A 19,517-nucleotide genomic window follows, 5' to 3' on the forward strand; every position below is an offset into this window, starting at 1 on the left:
TCCTCAGTTGTAGGGGCACTGGACCTCCTTAGTTGTAGGGGCACTGAACCTCCTCATTTGTAGGGGCACTGGACCTCCTCAGTTGTAGGGGCACTGGACCTCCTCAGTTGTAGGGGCACTGGACCTCCTCAGTTGTAGGAGCGCTGGACCTCCTCAGGTGTAGGGGCACTGGACCTCCTCAGTTGTAGGGGCACTGGACCTCCTTCAGCTGTAGGGGCGCTGGACCACCTCAGTTGTAGGATCGCTGGACCTCCTCAGTTGTAGGAGCGCTGGATCTCCTCAGTTATAGGGGCACTGGACCTCCTCAGTTGTAGGAGCGCTGGACCTCCTCAGGTGTAGGGGCACTGGACCTCCTCAGTTGTAGGGGCACTGGACCTCCTCGGTTGTAGGGGCACTGGACCTCCTCAGTTGTAGGGGCACTGGACCTCCTCAGTTGTAGGGGCACTGGGTCTCCTCAGTTGTAGGGGCACTGGACCTCCTGCATTCTTCAGGCTGAATGCAAGAGTACATAGGAAACAATTGTTTTCTAGGCACAGTACCTTGTCATTGAGTCTGCATTGATCTACACAGCTCAATAAACACAGTCAGATAAAACAATTCTAAAAAAAAAAAGAAAACAATTCTGGGTTTGTACAAATGGTATTTCGTCTGTATTTTTACTACATCCAATGGCAGGGTTAACTTTTTCGAGACCTTCTACAAATGCAGACACAATACCACTTGTGCAGACCCACAAATTTTAATCCAAGAGACTTAAGAAAATCATAAACAGGCAGAGTTATATTCTAAATTGTGCTAAAATTACACAGCCAGCCACCACTTCACACGGAGTAAATATCTAGAAGATCTATTAATCAGAGCAGACCCTTGTGATAAGTACCAAAAAACTTCAATTAGAATGTCGGAGAAGAAAGGATGCCTAAAATATCACACATGGACAGGGTGCTGTGCTCTCATTTGCAGTTCAACATTTTCTCCTTCACATTCAGGTCACCAGTATCTTATTCTTGATTATTTCAACAGCAATATGGATTTTTTTTTTTGCTTTCATCTTGTGAAATGTTTTTGTTCCTCTGTATTGGAAAGACTACCAGACTTTTCAATTGCAGGAGCAACATGAGGGTGTCTACCTTCTGCAGAGACCAATTACCTATGACAAGCCTGCTGCAGTTCATTTTGTTCATGCCTGGCATCCAACTCATGAAGGTAGAGGCATGGTTATACTGACCCTGGTGTGAGTATAACAAATATTGTAACTTATTTCAAAGAGAGTTTTTTGGATACATTATTTGCAGAGGTTCAAACACCACATTGTTGCAGTTTCTGACTGTTGATTCAGAACATTTTCATGTACATTAGTGCTTTTTTGACATATTTATTGGTGTTTTCATTTTCTGTTTTGTCTAATATTTTTTTTTTATTCTTTAGTTTTACCATTTTTGAGCATTGCTCTTCTTTTTACAACCAATTGTTCAGTCCAGGATGGGTTCTTTTATTCAATCTAAAGTATGGAAAAAACAAATCCAACATATTTCGGGCTCACAAACCCCCCTTCATCAGGGCTTGTGTGCTGGAAATGTGAACAAATCTGTGCTGGACCTGTGTCAAGAGGATGGATCTTCAAGGCAACAGTCGGTCACCAGTGTTTCAGTGTGAAGCTCTCCTTCTTCTAAAATGTAGTCCTCAAATTTCTTAACCATCTAAGGACCAAGCCTGTTTCTGGCAATTGTTCTTTACAAGTTAACATCAGTATTTTTTGCTAGAAAATTACTTATAACCCCCAAACATTCAGAGACCCTTTGAGAATAAAATGGAGATCATTTCAATACTTTATGTCACACCGTATTTGTACAGCGGTCTCTCAAACACATTTTTTTTGGGGGGGGGGGGGAATACACTTTTTTGAATAAAAAAATAAGAAAACAGTAAAGTTAGCCCAATTCTTTGTATAATGTGAAAGATGATGTTATGCTGAGTAAATTGATACCAAACATGTCATGCTTCAAAATTGTGCACACTCATGGAATGGCGACAAACTATGGTACTTAAAAATCTCCATAGGCGACGATTTAAACGTTTTTGCAGGTTACATGTTTAGAGTTTCAGAGGAGGTCTAGTGCTAGAATTATTGCTCTCGCTGTAATGTTCGCGGTGATACCCCACATGTGTGGTTTTAACACAGTTTTCATAAGTTAGCGTAATTTGCGTATGCATTCGCTTCTGCGCACGAGCTGAGAGGGACGGGGCGCTTTAATTTTTTTTTCTCATTTACTTTACTTTATTATTTTTTTATTTTTACACTGTCCCTTTAAAAAAAATGTTTTGATCACTTTTATTCCTATTTTAAGGAATGTAAATATCCCTTGTAATAGAAATAAGCATGACAGGTGAAAAAGACCTCAGATCTCTCATTTACACTTAAAAGCAAAAAAAAAAAATGTAATTTTACCTCTGCTAATAAGAAAAAAATTGGCCCTTTAAGGCCGATGGGCGGAAGTGATGTTTGACATCACTCCGGTCCTCCAGGGGCGTAGAGTCGAGTGGGGGCCATATTGTCCTCACTCGTCTTTCTGCCCATCAGTGCACAGAATCGGATCGTTTTTGCCGCTACCGACGGCTCTGGTAAGCGGGGAAAATAGCTGGGAAGCTGCAGGAGGAGGGGGTGTTACGTGAGAATTACCTACCCGTGAGAAAAACCTACCCCTCGTCACTTCCGGTGCACGGCACTGTATGTAATGCAGCGGTTAAATTAAAACAACTGTGCTGCAATACGAGTCATCTCCACTCCTGTCACTGTCACTTCCCTGCTCTCGGCAAGTAAATATAAAAGTGGCGGCGGGTGTATGAAAACATAAATCACGGAGCCGAGAGCCGCTTTTATATTTACTAGCCCACATCAGGGAAGTGACAGGGACAGGAGCGGAGATGACTCCTATTGCAGCCCAGCTGTTTTATGTAACCGCCACGTGGGTAGGTTTTTTTCACGGTACACCGTGATATTTTCATACTAGTGCGCATGCGCACTAGTCAGCTCCTCAGTTGTTCCATTAGGTATCCGGGGCTGTGAGCATGCGCACTGCTGCGCTGCTCAGCTGTTCCTGGCCAGAAGTGACGAGGGTAGGTTTTTCTCACGGGGTAGGTAATTCTCACGTTACAGGGGCACTTGTCCATAAAAGTGATCCTGTGGGAAATCTGCTGCCAGGACCACTTTTCTTAGATTCCATATCGCCAGCTGTGTAAAAAAATGTTATGGTAGCTAGCTGCTGCCATAACCCCGGTATTTAATGTGAAAACACCAACCTAAATACACGGTGGGCGGTCCGGAAGTAAAAGAATTCCAGGTATGGATAGGTTTACACAGTTACATAGTTCCAGCTTGGCCATTGCAGCAGGGCAGTTGCTTGGCACGGGACTCAGAAGCTAGCAGAGATCACTATAGCAGGGGTGATGCAGGGATCCTCAAACTTCGGCCCTCCAGCTGTTGCAGAACTACACATCCCATGAGGCATTGTAAAACTTTCACAGACATAACTAGGCATGATGGGAATTGTAGTTCCTGAACAACTGGAGGGCCATAGTTTGAAGATCCCTGAAAGCGGGATCCCACAGGTATGCTATATAAATAGATACATTGGTAGAAGCTGGTCTTTAGTCTTAAAATTTTTGAGTTTTATTCTTTTTTCAGAACTACTCTTCCTTTAATGTAATTGTAATGTTTTTGGCTTTGTTGTCTATTTCACCTCCTTTGTTGTATATTATATTCATTTTTGCCTGTCTTCTTATTTTAGTTCTACAATATTTGCTTCATGCCCACCGTTTCACCTTTGCATAGTTGCCAACATTTGAAAAACATTTCCAGGGACACTTTGTAGCACGGCTATCAATTACTTACCAAACCCACTTCACCGAAGCTCCGCCCACTCCGCATAATTAATCTCCACCTACTTATCATCAGATTATAGGGTCTACTCAATAAAGAGAGAATTACAGGAAGTTGAAAAGGGAATTTCAAACTTAAAGCGGAGTTCCACCCTCAAAAACATTTTTGAGATAAAAATACCCCCGGGACAGTCAGGGCTAGTACATTCCACAATGGATAGCCTCTGAACTGTCCCAGGTTGCACTTACCTTTTAGAAGAAATACTTACCTTGAAAATTTCTTGTCCAGCGCTGCCATCTCAGGTGTGGGCAGCTGAAGCCAGAGCGTCCTCTTTGGTGTCTTCTTCCGTCCCAGAATACCCTGCACCGGCCCTGCTCGTCAGTTCCGGGGAAGGCGTGTCATCCCTGCACAGCTTCTGGGCATGCCCAGAAGCTGTTTAGCAGGGAATGACGCGCATGCACTGGAACTGACGAGCGGGGCCGGTGCAGGCGCATTGACTCCTGGGAGCGATGACGTTCAGCTCCCAGGAGTCATCGCAAGCAGGAAGTGAAGGCGCGGCGCAGCCGCAGAGGGAGGAAGTGGAAGGAAGGTAAGTATATTTTCTTCAAAAACAAGGTAATTAAACAAAAAAAAAATTGTCATTATCCATTTATTTCTTTTTCAGGTGACACAGAGCAAGCGGATGGGCCAAAGTCACTTTTGAGGGTGGAACCTCCGCTTTTAGGCCAAAGTAGCAGAGTTGGAATAATTCTCCCATTCAGCTGCACTACTTCTGCCAAAAGTTTAAAATTCTCATCACAATTCCCTGCAATTCTAAGGTGTCAAATGTGCTCAGGTGTGAATGTAATATGTAAATATAAATAAAGTGCAAAGTGTAAATAAGTACGATAAAACCTAATTATACTATCTGGTATAATTAGGTTTTAATGGTGCCAGGCGGGGCCATTATGTAACTGCGCATGCGCCTGCCCGGCCGAGCTTGTACGGGCTTTCCCAAGCCCAGGAGGCGTCGGATTGGTGCTTGCGCAGTTACGATGTCAGCCCGCAACCATTTTTTTTACGGGAACCCCGATTGATGGGCGCTTGCCAGGAAAATGTAAATTACCCGGGACAAGCTCCTATTTGCTGGGACTGTCCCTGCAAAAACAGGACAGTTGTCAAAAGTAGGCACCATTCACCATCCTGAGTATTAATGCACATTGCTTCACAAAGGTGAGGGGATATTTTTTTTATATTTCCTATTTTTTGGCATGCACAGGACCAAGCATGAGGCATGGATAACTCTGCAGGTGTATTGATTTTTGGATAATGAATGGGTGTATATATATATATATATATATATATATATATATATATATATATATATATATATATATATATTGTGATTACCAATGTATGCTCAGGTGTCCAAACATTCCCCATACACAGGATGGTGAATAGGGTCCATACATGCCCCATATGAAGGATGGTGAATGGTGTCCAAAGATGCTCCATACTCAGGATGGCATTAGTAAACAGGGTCCATACATGCCCCATACTCAGGATAGTGAATGGTGTCTAAACATGCACCATATTCAGTACGGTAAACAGGGTCTTTACATGCCCCATACTCAGGATGGTGAATGGTGCCTAAACATGCACCATACTCAGTATGGTAAACAGGGTCCATACATGCCCCATACTCAGGATGGTGAATGGTTTCTAAACATGCACCATTCTCAGTACGGTAAAAAGGGTCCATACATGCCCCATCCTCAGGATGGTGAATGGTTTCTAAACATGCACCATATTCAGTGTGGTAAACAGGGTCCATACATGCCCCATACTCAGGATGGTGAGTAGTGTCTAAATATGCCCCATATAAAGGATGGTGAATGATGTCCAAATATGTTACCTATAACTGACACATCAGAGAAATCATTTTTATACTTTTATATGCATTTATGACCTCAATAAAGTGCACTAGTTGTTTTTACACACATTCATTTAAATGGGCTGCCTAACACACTAAAAAGCACTACAAATGGCGCATGCGCTCTTTCCAACTCAGCGCGCAACGTAACACACACAGTATTGCACTTCCTTGTGTTGTAGTGCGTTGCAATGCATATCTATTGGTGGGGTGCTTTGGGGTGCCATTAACAATGAATAGCACCACAGCACACAACGACACACTTTTGCACATTTCCACAGCATTCACAGAGTGCGAATCCAACTTCATACAACCACCACATCTAACGACTGGTACACTGCAATATATTACATTTTTGTTCTTGGGTTTGGATACATTGTATTGTAATTTTGAGCTATAAATTGAAAAGTATATTATGCTAGCAGGAATTTTAAACATGTACAGAGTGTTCCAGGTCAGACAAAAAAGCTGTTCAAAATAAATACGATTTTTTTAAAGATAATTATCTAACCGCTCAGTAAATGCAGGATTGGCTGCGAGAGAGAGGTGGAAGGTATTCAGGAGGACGCCTGCAGAGGGTGTGATGTGCAAACCCTCAGCTGAGTATAAAGATTTTCTTATCCTCCCGGCTCCCAACATTATTCATTGCAAAACACAAACTTAACTGTGTTCCAGTTTTAAGCACACCAAAATACGACCACGCCTGGAAAAGCTGGAGTGTTAAAAACGTTTACAAGACAAGCGGTCCAAACAAACAGATTTCCTGCTTAAGTAATTTGGTGCGAGGAGAAAATAAAATCCAAGGCCATTTTCCATGAGCCCATAAAAAAATGACTAGGAGAAGGTGCTTATAGACAATAAATAATTAATAATGTTCCCCAGTCCAGGCAATTTCATTTGGATTGATACACAGTCGGGGGTGTGACTTTCCTGATCATAGATGGTCAGAGGATGGGCACATTTAGATCACTTTTTGATTGATAGGTAGTGAGGAGGCAATGTGACGCCCCGCTAGCGCACAGTACTGCTATGGTGGGGGGATAATGAGGGATTATATATATATATATATATATATATATCAGACATGGGAGTAAGTCACACATATGCAAGTCACAAGCAAGTCTTAACCTTCAAGCAAGCAAGTCCCAAGTTACTGTGGCGAAAAGCAAGCAAGTCAAGTCGAGTCCCTGCTAGAAGTCAAGCAAGTCAAGTCATTTATTTTGGTCAAGTCACAAATCAAGTCAAAATACTGATCTACCCCAATTTTCACCTTTAAATCAGTTAAAAGTCAGTGGTCAGGGAAGGTTTTGTTTTATTTTCATCATTAACAAAACTGCTTAGTGCTTTTTTCTTGGTATATTAAAGAAACACTTTGAATGCCCAAACAGCTCAAAATCCTTCGTCCGGTCATGTTTCATCACCACAGTCACTAAAAACATGTTAAGTATTTCCATTGTTAAACAGCCAGTGTCCTAAAAATCAGAACACACTGAGGTGTTTTAAGTGACTGTGGTGTCAGAAACATAACATTCACATTCATTTTGCTTTAACACATCTTGAGAAAATGCAAATATTTAATAACTTAAAAAAGTAAAGTCATTTCGAGTCGTATGTCTCAAGTCAAAGTCAAGTCTCAAGTCATGAATGCCAAGTCAAAGTCAAGTCGAGTCGTTTATTAATTGTATTCAAGCAAGTCTCAAGTCCTCAAACTGGTGACTTAAGTCTGACTTAAGTCAAGTCATGTGACTCAAGTCCCCCACCTCTGATATATATATATATATATATATATATATATATATATATATACATATATATATATATATATACATATATATATATATATATATATATATATATATATATATATATATATATATATATATATATATAAATGTATATATATATATATATATTTTTTTTTACACTTTGTTTGCTGTCACATTGATGATCAATAACAGCAAAGTTTTCAACTGTCTTGAATAAATTACTTTTATGACAGCTGTGATTACTAGTGATCTGTGATTGCCTACAGCTAATCACATGGTAAAGGGTGCTGTGATTGGCCCAAGTACCATGTGATAGCTGTGGGCCAATCACAGCATTGGAAACACAGCTATTATGAATGAATGAATTCATAACAGCTTTGTTGACATTGTAATCATGTGATGGCATAGCAATCATATGATCCCCGGGCGACTGAAGCGGCTGGGTTTTAGCAACCGCATATCGCTGTGTCCTGTGGAGTCCCTGGGGGCACGCAAATGTGCATGTGGTAAGTGACGTAGGGGTACGTCACTTAGCCTGTAGCTGCCGCCCGTTCATAGAACATGTATTGCGGGCGGTCAGCAAATGGTTAAGAAACACTTGTACATGTGTTTTTTTTTTTTTACGACCCTGAGAATGATGTCTTATTTTCATGAATTTCATGCTCAGTTGCTCAGTGGCTCAAAAAGTATTGATGCCAGAGACAACCATTCAGCACAGGTTTTCTTTAACCACTTGCCGACTGCCTAACGACGATTTACGTCGGCAGTCAGCCCCTCACAGGGAAAGTGACGTAGATCTACGTCGCTAGCCTGTGAGGGTCTAGGGAGCGAGCGCGCGCCCCCGGAGGCGCGCTCCCGCGTGGTCACGGACCCCCCCGCACGAGTGAAAGGGGGACCCGATGTCCGCCGGGCATTCTGCGATTGCCGCTGCAGAGGGAGAAAGTCAGGTGGCTAATGTAAACAAGCCGCCTGTCATTCTCCCCTGTGTAGAAACAATGATCACACAGTTCTACTATGTAGGACCGTTGATCATTGTTCCTACAGCCCAAGCCACAGCCAATCACAGTTAGAATCACGCCCCTAGGGACACACACAGCCCCTCCCTCTCAAAAAAAGTTAACCCCTTCACTGCCAGTGTAATTTTACAGTAACAGTGCATATGTATAGCACTGATTACTGTAGAAATGTCACTGGTAACCCCAAAAGTGTCAAAAATGTCAGTCAAGGGTTCGATCTGTCTGCCCCAATGTCGCAGTCCCGCAAAAAAATCGCAGATCGCCGCCATTACGCGTTAAAAAAAAAAACAACAAAAATGACAAAAATCTTTCCCTTTGTTAGTAAACGCGATAACTTTTGCGCAAACCAATCAAAATACGCTTTTTGCGATTTTTTTTTACCAAACATATGTAGCATAAAACAAATTGCCGAAAATTTTAAAAAATTCTGATTTTTACATTTTTTTGGTGGAATTTCATATAAAGACATTTTAAAAATATTGCTATTTTTGCAAAATTGACACTCTTTTTTTGTTTATAGCGCATGATCAAAAAATCGCACAGGTGATCAAATACCACCAAAAGAAAGCTCTGTTTGTGGGGAAAAAAGGACGTCAAATTCGTTTAGGTACAGCGTCGCACAAACGCGCAATTGTCCGTTAAAGTCACGCAGTGCCAAATCGCAAAATACCCCCTGGTCAGGAAGGGGGTAAAATCTTCCGAGGCTTAAGTGGTTAAGAAAAATCTGGCAAAGTAATAACAAATTTCGTATTTAGCATATTGACAAGACAGGCAACATCGTAGGTACACAAAAACGTTTCCTGATGTGCATGAGAGCTTACCAAGAACGGAGTCCAGCAAATACAAGAGACACACATGATAGCCAGGAGCTGGATTATCATCTCTATGTGGTGTGATCTGCCTTGTCTGTGCTGCTGGCTCTTCAACCTGGATTTCAGTAATGTTATTCCAGTCATAGCATTGCATAAGAAAGAAATGGCCAGAGCCAAGAACCCCAGAGATGAGAACAGCAGAAGATGAAACTGATCCATCCAGTTTTCAATCTGCTCCGTCTTTAGAAAGCACCACGTCTTGGTGGCCTGGATGTGATAAGATCTTAAAGTCAATATTGGCAGCAATGCCACCAGGATGGCAAACAGCCAAACAAAAGTCAAGATGATTTTGGCGTGCCTTGACGTCATGGTGGTAGAATGAAAGATTGGCTCAGTGACTCCAACACACCGTTCCACTGCCATGACACTCCCAAGCAACAGTGGACACAGTCCAAAAAACACCATGGACATGCCAAATATACTGCAAAGAACATCGGCATGGTCGAATTTTGACCAGTTCCTGTCTGATGCATAGACGAACACAGCTATGGCTCCATTAATGAGGTGGCCAAAGAGGTCCGTGATGACCAAGCCGCTGGCAAACAACAAAAAGGAGGCCTTGGATTTTTTCCTAAATCTTTGGTAGGCTTTCATGAGTATTGCTATAGCGAGGCTGTTTGATGTAATTCCCACGGTCATGAAAACGATGCTGAAGAACACTGAGATCTTTTGTTTAGTGAGGTTGGTGGTATTGGATGGGGACGTGGGTCCACCAGACAGATCTAGGACCAGGCTGTTGTTCATGGTTGGATATGTAGAGGCTAAATTTGCATCATCTCCACTGTGCAATGCAACCTGCAGAGATAAAATAAAGATATTTTAATATTGGAGACGACAAATATGATAAATACAGATTGTTGTATACAGTGTGTGAATAAGACTTTCTCTCAGAATATTGAAGGCCACACGCAAAATTATGATGATAGATATCACCAAACCATAAATGCTTTGCGCGTAATGAGGTCATATAACTAAATTTAGAAGGCACTTCCTATTTGTTCCCTTCTGGTCTGTTAAGCCCTTCCTGCAAAGCCCTGGCATCCCTTTAACCACTTGCCGACCGCCGCCCGACTATATACGGCGGCGGTCAGCCCCTCCCAGGCAAAGTGACATATTGGTACGTTACTAGCCTGGGAGCCAATAGGGGGCGAGCGCCCGCCGCCGGAGGCGCGCTCCCGTCCCCGCTCATTTCCTAAGAAGCCTGCGCGTGTGACCGGCGGACCCGATGTCTGCCGGTCACTCACGATCGTCGGGTGGAGAGGGGGAAAGGCAGGCGGCTAATGTAAACAAAGCCGCCTGTCATTCTCCCCTGTGTAAAAGCACAGATCATACGGTCCTGCTATGTAGGACTGTTGATCTCTGTAGTTACACACACAGCCACATCCAATCACAGTTAGAATCACGCCCCTAGGGACACACTTAACCCGTCCCTCTCTAATAAAGTTAACCCCTTCCCTCTCAGTGTCATTTTTACAGTAACAGTGCATATGTATAGCACTGATTACTGTAGTAACGACAATGGTACCCCCAAAAGTGTCAAAAATGTCCGATCTGTCCGCCGCAATGTCGCAGTCCTGCAAAAAAAAAAAAAAAATCGCAGATCGCCACCATTACTCATTAAAAAAAAAAAAAAAAACAATAAAAATTACAAAAATCTTTCCCTTAGTTAGTAAACACAATAACTTTTGCGCAAACCAATCAAAATACGCTTTTTGCGTTTTTTTTTTACCAAACATATGTAGCAGAAAACAAATTGGCTTAAAATGTTAAAAAATTTTGATTTTTACATTGTTTTTTTGGGGAATTTCATATAAAAAAATTTGAAAAATATTGTTATTTTTGCAAAATTGTTGCTCTTTTTTTGCTTAAAGCGCATGATCAAAAAATCGCACAGGTGATCAAATACCACCAAAAGAAAGCTCTGTTTGTGGGAAAAAAATGATGTCAATTTCATTTGGGTGCAGCGTCTCATAACCACGCAATTGTCCATTAAAGTCACACAGTGCCGAATCGCAAAATAGGCCCTGGTCAGGAAGGGGGTAAAATCTTCCGGGGCTTAAATGGTTAATTAATGGGATCTACTGTATAAGCCCGGGGAGGAGAAGGATTGGCTGATCATATGACCAATGTGATTGGCTGCTACAGTGGCCACATGATTGGGAGCCGATCCCAATGACTTCCGATCCTTAGTGCCGACCAAGAGCGGCAAGAGGTTAAAGTATTAAAGTATAATTGAAAGTGTTTCTAAAGGCTGAAAGTTGTTCTAAAAAAAAACGTCTGTGTGCAGCCCCCCAGCCCCCCAAAAATTTACCTGAGCCCGACCTCGATCCAACATTGCCTATGAGACAGCAGCAGGAGGCATTGGTTCTCACTGATGTCAATCACAGCTCTGTGTGTCAATAGACATGCAGAACGGGGCTTAGGAGAGAGCATGCACCAGTGCCCCCTTAGTAAGCAGTTTGTTATGGGGGCACTCAGCAGGGGAGAGAAGCCAGGAGCGCCAGCGGGGGTCCCAAAAACAGGAGGATCGGGGCTGCTCTGCGCAAAACCATTACACAGAGCAGGTAAGTATAACATATATGTTATTTAAAAATAATAACATTTGTACCTTTAATATCACTTTAACCACTTAAGCCCCGGAAGATTTTAACACCTTCCTGACCAGGGGGTATTTTGCGATTCGGCACTTCATGATTTTAACGGACAATTGCGCGGTCGTGCGACGCTGTACCCAAATGAAATTGACGTCCTTTTTTTCCCACAAACAGAGCTTTCTTTTGGGGGTATTTGATCACCTGTGCGATTTTTTGATCATGCGCTATAAACAAAAAAAGAGCGACAATTTTGCAAAAATAACAGTATTTTTCACATTTTTTTATATGAAATTCCCCAAAAAAATGTAACAATCAAAATGTTTTAAAATTTTAGGCCAATTTGTTTTCTGCTACATATGTTTGGTAAAAAAATTGCAAAAAGCGTATTTTGATTGGTTTGCGCAAAAGTTATTGCGCTTACTAAGGGAAAGATTTTTGTCATTTTTTTTTTTTTTTTAAACGCGTAATGGCGGCGATCTGCGATTTTTTTTGCGGGACTGCGACATTGCGGCGGACAGATCGGACCCTTGACTGACATTTTTGACACTTTTGGGGGTACCAGTGACATTACTACAGTAATCAGTGCTATACATATGCACTGTTACTGTAAAAATGACACCGGCAGGGAAGGGGTTAACTTTATTGGAGAAGGAGGGGTTAAGTGTGTCCCTAGGGGCGTGCTTCTAACTGTGATTGGATGTGGCTTTTGATGTAACAGCAGAGATCTACGATCCTACATAGAAGGACCGTTTGATCTCTGCTGTTACACAGGGGAGAATGACAGGCGGCTTTGTTTACATTAGCCGCCTGCCTTTCTCCCGGTGTAACCGACGATCGCGAGTGACCGGCGGACATCGGGTGATCAGAGTGAGCGAGCGGGGACGGGAGTGCCCCTCCGGCGGTGCGCGCTCGCCCCCTATTGGCTCGCAGGCGAGTGACGTTGCCTGCACGGGGCTGACCGCCGCAGTATATGTACTTGCAGCGGTCGGCAAGCGGTTAAGGGCTCTTCCACATGGTCGGGAGGGGGGTGGTAAAAACAACCTCAGTTCCTGTGTTAAGGGGTATGTGACCCCTACATCCAATCAGCTCTCAGAGCTCTCCTCACTGATCTCTGAAAAGTGTAACTTCAGCTCCCCGTCCTGTTTTCTGACAACTCAGACAAGCTTTTTAAGTTCTGGGCTTTGTGTGGATGTGAAGAAGGGAAGACTGCAGATAAACAGGTACAACTTATGTAGGATTTGTTTCATCTCTGTGTATCATCTGAGGCCAGTCACTTCAGGCTATAATATGTAGGGGATTTACAATCACTTTAAAGATGTAAACATATCATCTTGTAATCTGTTTTTTATTAAATAGTTTTTAACTGCGTTTTTCTGCCTAATTGTAAATGTCTGTGAACTCCCAAGCCTACGCTTTTTCCCCTCACATCTGTTTCTTTGGAACAAGCAGTACACCTTAGTTGCGGTCATGTACTCTGTTCTATGCACGCTACAAATCCCAAAGTTCATAATCAATCTCAGGAGTGAGCAGGAGATGATGGCTACATTCCTACACATAGTGAGACCATGGAGAAAGAATGCAACCACCTACTAAAGGGAAGCAGGGTTGCCAACCGCCCGTGCATGGTGGTCACCTTTTCATTCTTTCCTGTAAAGGTGAACTAATAATATGAAAACACAAATCAAACGAGTTTCAGAAGGGGAGGAGGCATTGAAGAGATCGGCAATCTGGGAAATGAAGGCACTAGGCATGCAAGGCAATCAATAATCATATTTAACCCCTTTGTACCTAAGGGTAAACACAAATTGAAATGCCTAAGCACAGTTTTGCAACTTTGACATGTGTTTGTAAAACCGTACATGTCATCACAACTACTTTGTGTATCCAGGTGGATTATACCATTTTTTTTCCGAATAAATTGGGTGATAAATAGTAATGGATATCTCCTGATTTCTTTTTTATTATCAAAGGAAAACTGGCCCAAAATAGTAAAAAAAAAAAAACATATTTTTTTTTTTTTTTTAGCTGTATATTTGTTTTAGTTATTACAGGTACTTATAAATGGTAATGGATATCTCCTGATTTCTTTTTTATTATCAAAGGAAAACTGGCCCAAAAAAGTAAAAAAAAAAAAACATTTTTTTTTTTTTTTTTTTTTTTTTTTTTTTTAGCTGTATATTTTATTTATTTATTACAGGTACCTATAAATGGTAATGGATATCTCCTGATTTATTTTTTATTATCAAAGTAAAACTGGCCCAAAATAGTAAAAAAAAAAAAAAATTTTTAAATTTAGCTGTATAGTTTTATTTATTTATTACAGGTACTTGTATAGTGCCGTCAATTTATGCAGTGCTTTACATTTCTTGATACTACCATAACCTACCACCAAAGAATAACCCAAATTAAATTATCCTGCTCCTGATGTTTGCTGCGATACCACATATGTGTATGTTCGTTGTTGTATGTACCCATAGTACAGCCCAAAATCAATAGTGCACATTTTGCTTTTTTTTTTTTCTCCTACCTAAAAACACACTGACACTATCTGACACAGATACTAATTAAAAAAAATTCTGTCCAAAAAAAAAAAAATACTGACCCTGACATTGACCTTTGTCTCTGACCTTGACCCAAACACTAACCCTGGCACTGACCTTGATCTAGGTATTTTTTTGTCTTTTTTTTATTTTATTTTTGTATTATTTTTTATTTTATTTTATTTTATTTTTTTTTACACACACTTTTTTTCTGCAAGGATAGAGAGAGAGAGAGAGATGATGTTCCTCTCCCCTCCTCCATTTTATTATTTTATTTTTTTTTTTATTATTATTATTATTCAATTTATTTTTTGTTACACTCACTTTTTCTTTTTCTCTGCGAGAAAGAGATACGATGAATCTCTCTCCTCCATTCACAGAGAAAGAAAACACAGGAGTGGGCTTCACATTGACTGATCACTGTGATAGCCAATCATAGGGTATCACGGTGATCAGGTGACTCGAAATCGGCAATTCCTGGTCCCGATCCTTGGTACGGGGCTCACGGTCTCTTGTGCTGGGAGCGCACTGTGTGAGTAGATACAACAATTTGCCGTCCCACAGAAAAAAGCCCAGTCTAGGGGTTCGTGTTACGTTGACGTAAAGGGGTTAAAAAAGTATTCCCAACCAATAATAACAATATATTATTGCTTAAAAATGAGGCTAAAAGTCTACAATCTACCCAACAGTGGCAGAAGAAACACAAGCAAGTGATAACATTAACCGCTTGCCGACCGCCGCACGACTATTTACTGCGGCGGTCAGCCCCTCACAGGCAAAGCGACGTAGGTCTACGTCGCTAGCCTGTGAGGCTCTAGGGAGCGAGCGTGCGCCGCCGGAGGCGCGCTCCCGCGCGGTCACGGACCCCCCGCATGTGTGCCCGGCTGACCCGATGTCCGCCGGGCACTCGCGATCGTCCGTTACACCGGAAGAAAGGCAGGCGGCTAATGTAAACACAGCCGCCTGTCATTCTTCCCTGTGTAATAATGAAGATCACACGGTTCTACTATGTAGGACCGTTGATCTCTGTTCTTACACTAGTAGCCACAGCCAATCACAGTTAGAAACACGCCCCTAGGGACACACTTAACTCCTCCCTCTCCAATAGAGTTAACTCCTTCACTGCCAGTGTCATTTTTGCAGTAACAGTGCATATGTATAGCACTGATTACTGCAGTAATGTCACTGGTAACCCCAAAAGTGTCAAAAATGTCAGTCAAGGGTCCGATCTGTCCGCCGCAATGTCGCAGTCCCACAAAAAAAATTGCAAATCGCCGCCATTACTCGTTAAAAAAAAAAAACAACAAAAATGACAAAAATCTTTCCCGTAGTAAACACAATAACTTTTGCGCAAACCAATCAAAATACGCTTTTTGCTATTTTTTTTTACCAAACATATGTAGCATAAAACAAATTGGCCTAAAATGTTAAAAAAAATTTTTTGGGGAATTTCATATAAAAAATGTGAAAAATATTGTTATTTTTGCAATATTGACGCTCTTTTTTTGTTTATAGCGCATGATCAAAAAATTGCACAGGTGATCAAATACCACCAAAAGAAAGTTCTGTTTGTGGGAAAAAAAGGACGTGAAAATCGTTTAGGTACAGTGTCGCACGACCGCGCAATTGTCCGTTAAAATCACGCAGTGCCGAATCGCAAAATAGGCCCTGGTCAGGAAGGGGGTAAAATTTTCCGGGGCTTAAGTGGTTAAAACCTGAATCCTATAAAGAATAGAAACTTGGCCCCAGTTCGGTGAAAGACTTTTAGCGAACTCTGATGCAGGATCTTACCTTCGCTCTGTTCAGAGACGGATGTCTGCCTGGTCATGTCTCTTCTCACACTGACTAGGTGGGTGGGAGGTTTTGCTGTTTTTATGATTTCCTGAGAATCTTTGTTATAAGAAAAGGAACTGCATCCCTTTAGCCATATAAAGTCCTAGGAAATATCTCAGAAAAAAATGAAACTCTTGTTGCAGGAGATGCTTCTAATTTGATTTCCATAAATGCAGATGGCTGGGACAGGCGATGGAATCATCATACAAGCATGGAATGAGATACTTGGGGACAGTCTATATATGAGACAGTGTGCACAACAGCCCTCGGATTGCAAGGAAGTGACATGTGACTGTCGTCTTCATATCAGAGAACCTTACCCTGATATACAGTATCTCACAAAAGTGAGTACACCCCTCACATTTTTGTAAATAGTTTATTATATCTTTTCATGTGACAACACTGTCCCCTCAAAAATAACTCAACACAGCCATTAATATCTAAACTGCTGGCAACAAAAGTGAGTAACCCCTAAGTGACAATGTCCAAATTGGGCCCCATTAGCCATTTTCCCTCCCCGGTGTCATGTGACACCTTAGCGTTACAAGGTCTTAAGTGTGAATGGGGATTAGGTGTGTTAAATTTGGTGTTATCGCTCTCGCTCTCTCATACTGGTCACTGGAAGTTCAACATGGCACCTCATAGAAAAGAACTCTCTGAGGATATGAAAAAAGAATTGTTGCTCTACGTAAAGATGGCCTAGGCTATAAGAAGATTGCCAAGACCCTGAAACTGAGCTGCAGCACAGTGGCCAAGACCATACAGCGGTTTAACAGGACAGGTTCCACTCAGAACAGGCCTCACCATGGTCGATCAAAAAAGTCTAGTGCACTTGTTCAGCATCATATGCATAAGTTGTCCTTGTGTAAATTTGCTTTCCCATCAAAATAACTCATCACACAGCCATTAATGTCTAAACCACTGGCAACAAAAGTGAGTACACCTCTAAGTGAAAATGTCAAAATTGGGCCCAAAGTGTCAAAATTTTGTGTGGCCACCATTATTTTCCAGCACAGCCTTAACCCTCTTGGGCATGGAGTTCACCAGAGCTTCACAGGTTGCCACTGGAGTCCTCTTCCACTCCTTTATGATGACATTACGGAGCTGGTGGATGTTAGAGACCTTGCGCTCCTCCACCTTCCATTTGAGGTTGCCCCACAGATGCTCAATAGGGTTTATTTAGGGTTTATTTAGGGTTTAATAGGGTCAATTACAGTAACCTGTAAAGGCGTTTTAACGCGTCGCCTATGGAGAATTTTAAGCACAGTAGTTTGCTGCCATTCCACAGGCAGACACAATTTTAAAGCATGACATGTTAGGTATGTTAGGTATCTATTAACTCGGCCTAACATCATCTATCACATTATACAAAAAAAAAAATTGGGCAAACTTTAATATTTTTTTTTTTTTAATTCATGAAAGTGTTTTTTTTTTCTTTTCCCAAAAAATTGCAATTGAAAAAATGCTGTGCAAATACCAGGTGATATAAAAGAAATTGCAACACACACCATTATATTCTATAGGGTCTCTGCTAAAAAAAATATATATAATGTTTGGTGGTTCTAAGTAATTTTCTAGCAAAAAAAAAAAAGTAGATTTTTTACATGTAGGAGCGAAGTGTCAGAAATTGCCCAGGTGTGAAGTGGATAATGAGTTGAAGATTGAAGAGTTAATAAGCCTGTGGATGGTGCTAAGTCAGCAGGTGACCATACTGTTCAGACAGACTAAGGAGGTATGTCCACACATGAAAAGAAAGAGAATGGAACACTGCCCTCCAAGGAAACAGCCTAGGTGTAAAGAGGATTGAAGGCGGCTTCAGCCAGACTCCTCCCAGGCCTCTACCAAGTTCTATTGGCCGCAGTGTGATGTAATAGGGGGATTGCCTCACACCTGGTTGTGCTGAAAAAAATATTGCATGCCATACTTTTATTCAGCACACATCACCGCAACAAAGTGGTGTGAACTGGCATGATGGGGAAGGGGCTTTATGCTCTCTATCACATGTGGCCCAATGCAGTCCCAACCCACCTGTTGTGACTGGCCCTTATGGTGGCCACAAATGCTTCAATTTTATTATTTGAACGATTTGTGATTCGACCAAAATGTTCCTTCCGATCGATTTAGACTCAGTTTTAATTGGAATTTATCAAACTGAGTGGATCGGTCAGTGCAGAATATTATTATTATTAAATTTAGCATTGATCAGCAGCATTGAGATACTTTGTTAACCGGTTGCCGACCGCCGCACGACTATATACGGCAGCGGTCAGCCCCGGCCAGGCAAAGTGACGTATATATACGTCACTAGCCTGTCACTTCCTTGTGAGTCAATAACGGGCGGACGCGCGCCCGCGGAGGCGCGCGCTCGCCACGGCTCGTTCCCTAGGAAGTCCATGCGTGTGACATCGGGTCTGCCGGTCACTTCGCGATTGTCGGTGGAGAGGGAGAAAGGCAGGCGGCTAATGTAAACAAGCCGCCTGTCATTCTCCCCTGTGTAGGAATAGTGATCATACGGTTCTACTATGTAGAACCGTTGATCACTGTTCCTACACTAGTAGGCACAGCCAATCACAGTAAAAAGCACGCCCCTAGGGACACATTTAACCCCTCCTTCCCCAATAAAGTTAACCCCTTCCCTGCCAGTGTCATTTTGCAGTAACAGTGCATATGTACAGCACTGATTACTGCAGTAATGTCACTGGTAACCCCAAAAGTGTCAAAAATGTCAGTCAAGGGTCCGATCTGTCCGCCGCAATGTCGCAGTACCGCAAAAAAAAATCGCAGATCGACGCCATTATGCGTTAAAAAAAACCACCAAAAATTACAAAAATCTTTCCCTTAGTTAGTAAACGCAATAACTTTTGCGCAAACCAATCAAAATACGCTTTTTGTGATTTTTTTTTACCAAACATATGTAGCAAAAAACAAATTGGCCAAAAATGTTAAAAAATTTTGATTTTTACATTTTTTTGGGGGGGAATTTCATATAAAAAAATGTGAAAAATATTGTTATTTTTGCAAAATTTACGCTCTTTTTTTGTTTATAGCGCAAAAAGTAAAAATCGCACAGGTGATCAAATACCACCAAAAGAAAGCTCTGTTTG

The 19,517-nt window shown here is 41.7% G+C and overlaps 1 protein-coding gene across 1 annotated transcript in view; it reads right to left on the minus strand.

Annotated features, from left to right (window-relative positions):
* PTGFR (prostaglandin F receptor) overlaps window positions 1-19,517 on the minus strand; it is a 79,854-nt gene that overhangs the window by 29,284 nt on the left and 31,053 nt on the right. The window contains exon 2 of the mRNA XM_082265576.1: window positions 9,396-10,241. Within this exon, the coding sequence (XP_082121702.1) occupies window positions 9,396-10,190 (795 nt within the window). The 5' untranslated portion in view covers window positions 10,191-10,241. The remainder of the gene's footprint in view (window positions 1-9,395; window positions 10,242-19,517) is intronic.

This window comes from Pelophylax lessonae (genome assembly GCF_965119305.1).
Source record: "Pelophylax lessonae genome assembly, chromosome: 8".
Classification (NCBI taxonomy): domain Eukaryota; kingdom Metazoa; phylum Chordata; class Amphibia; order Anura; family Ranidae; genus Pelophylax; species Pelophylax lessonae.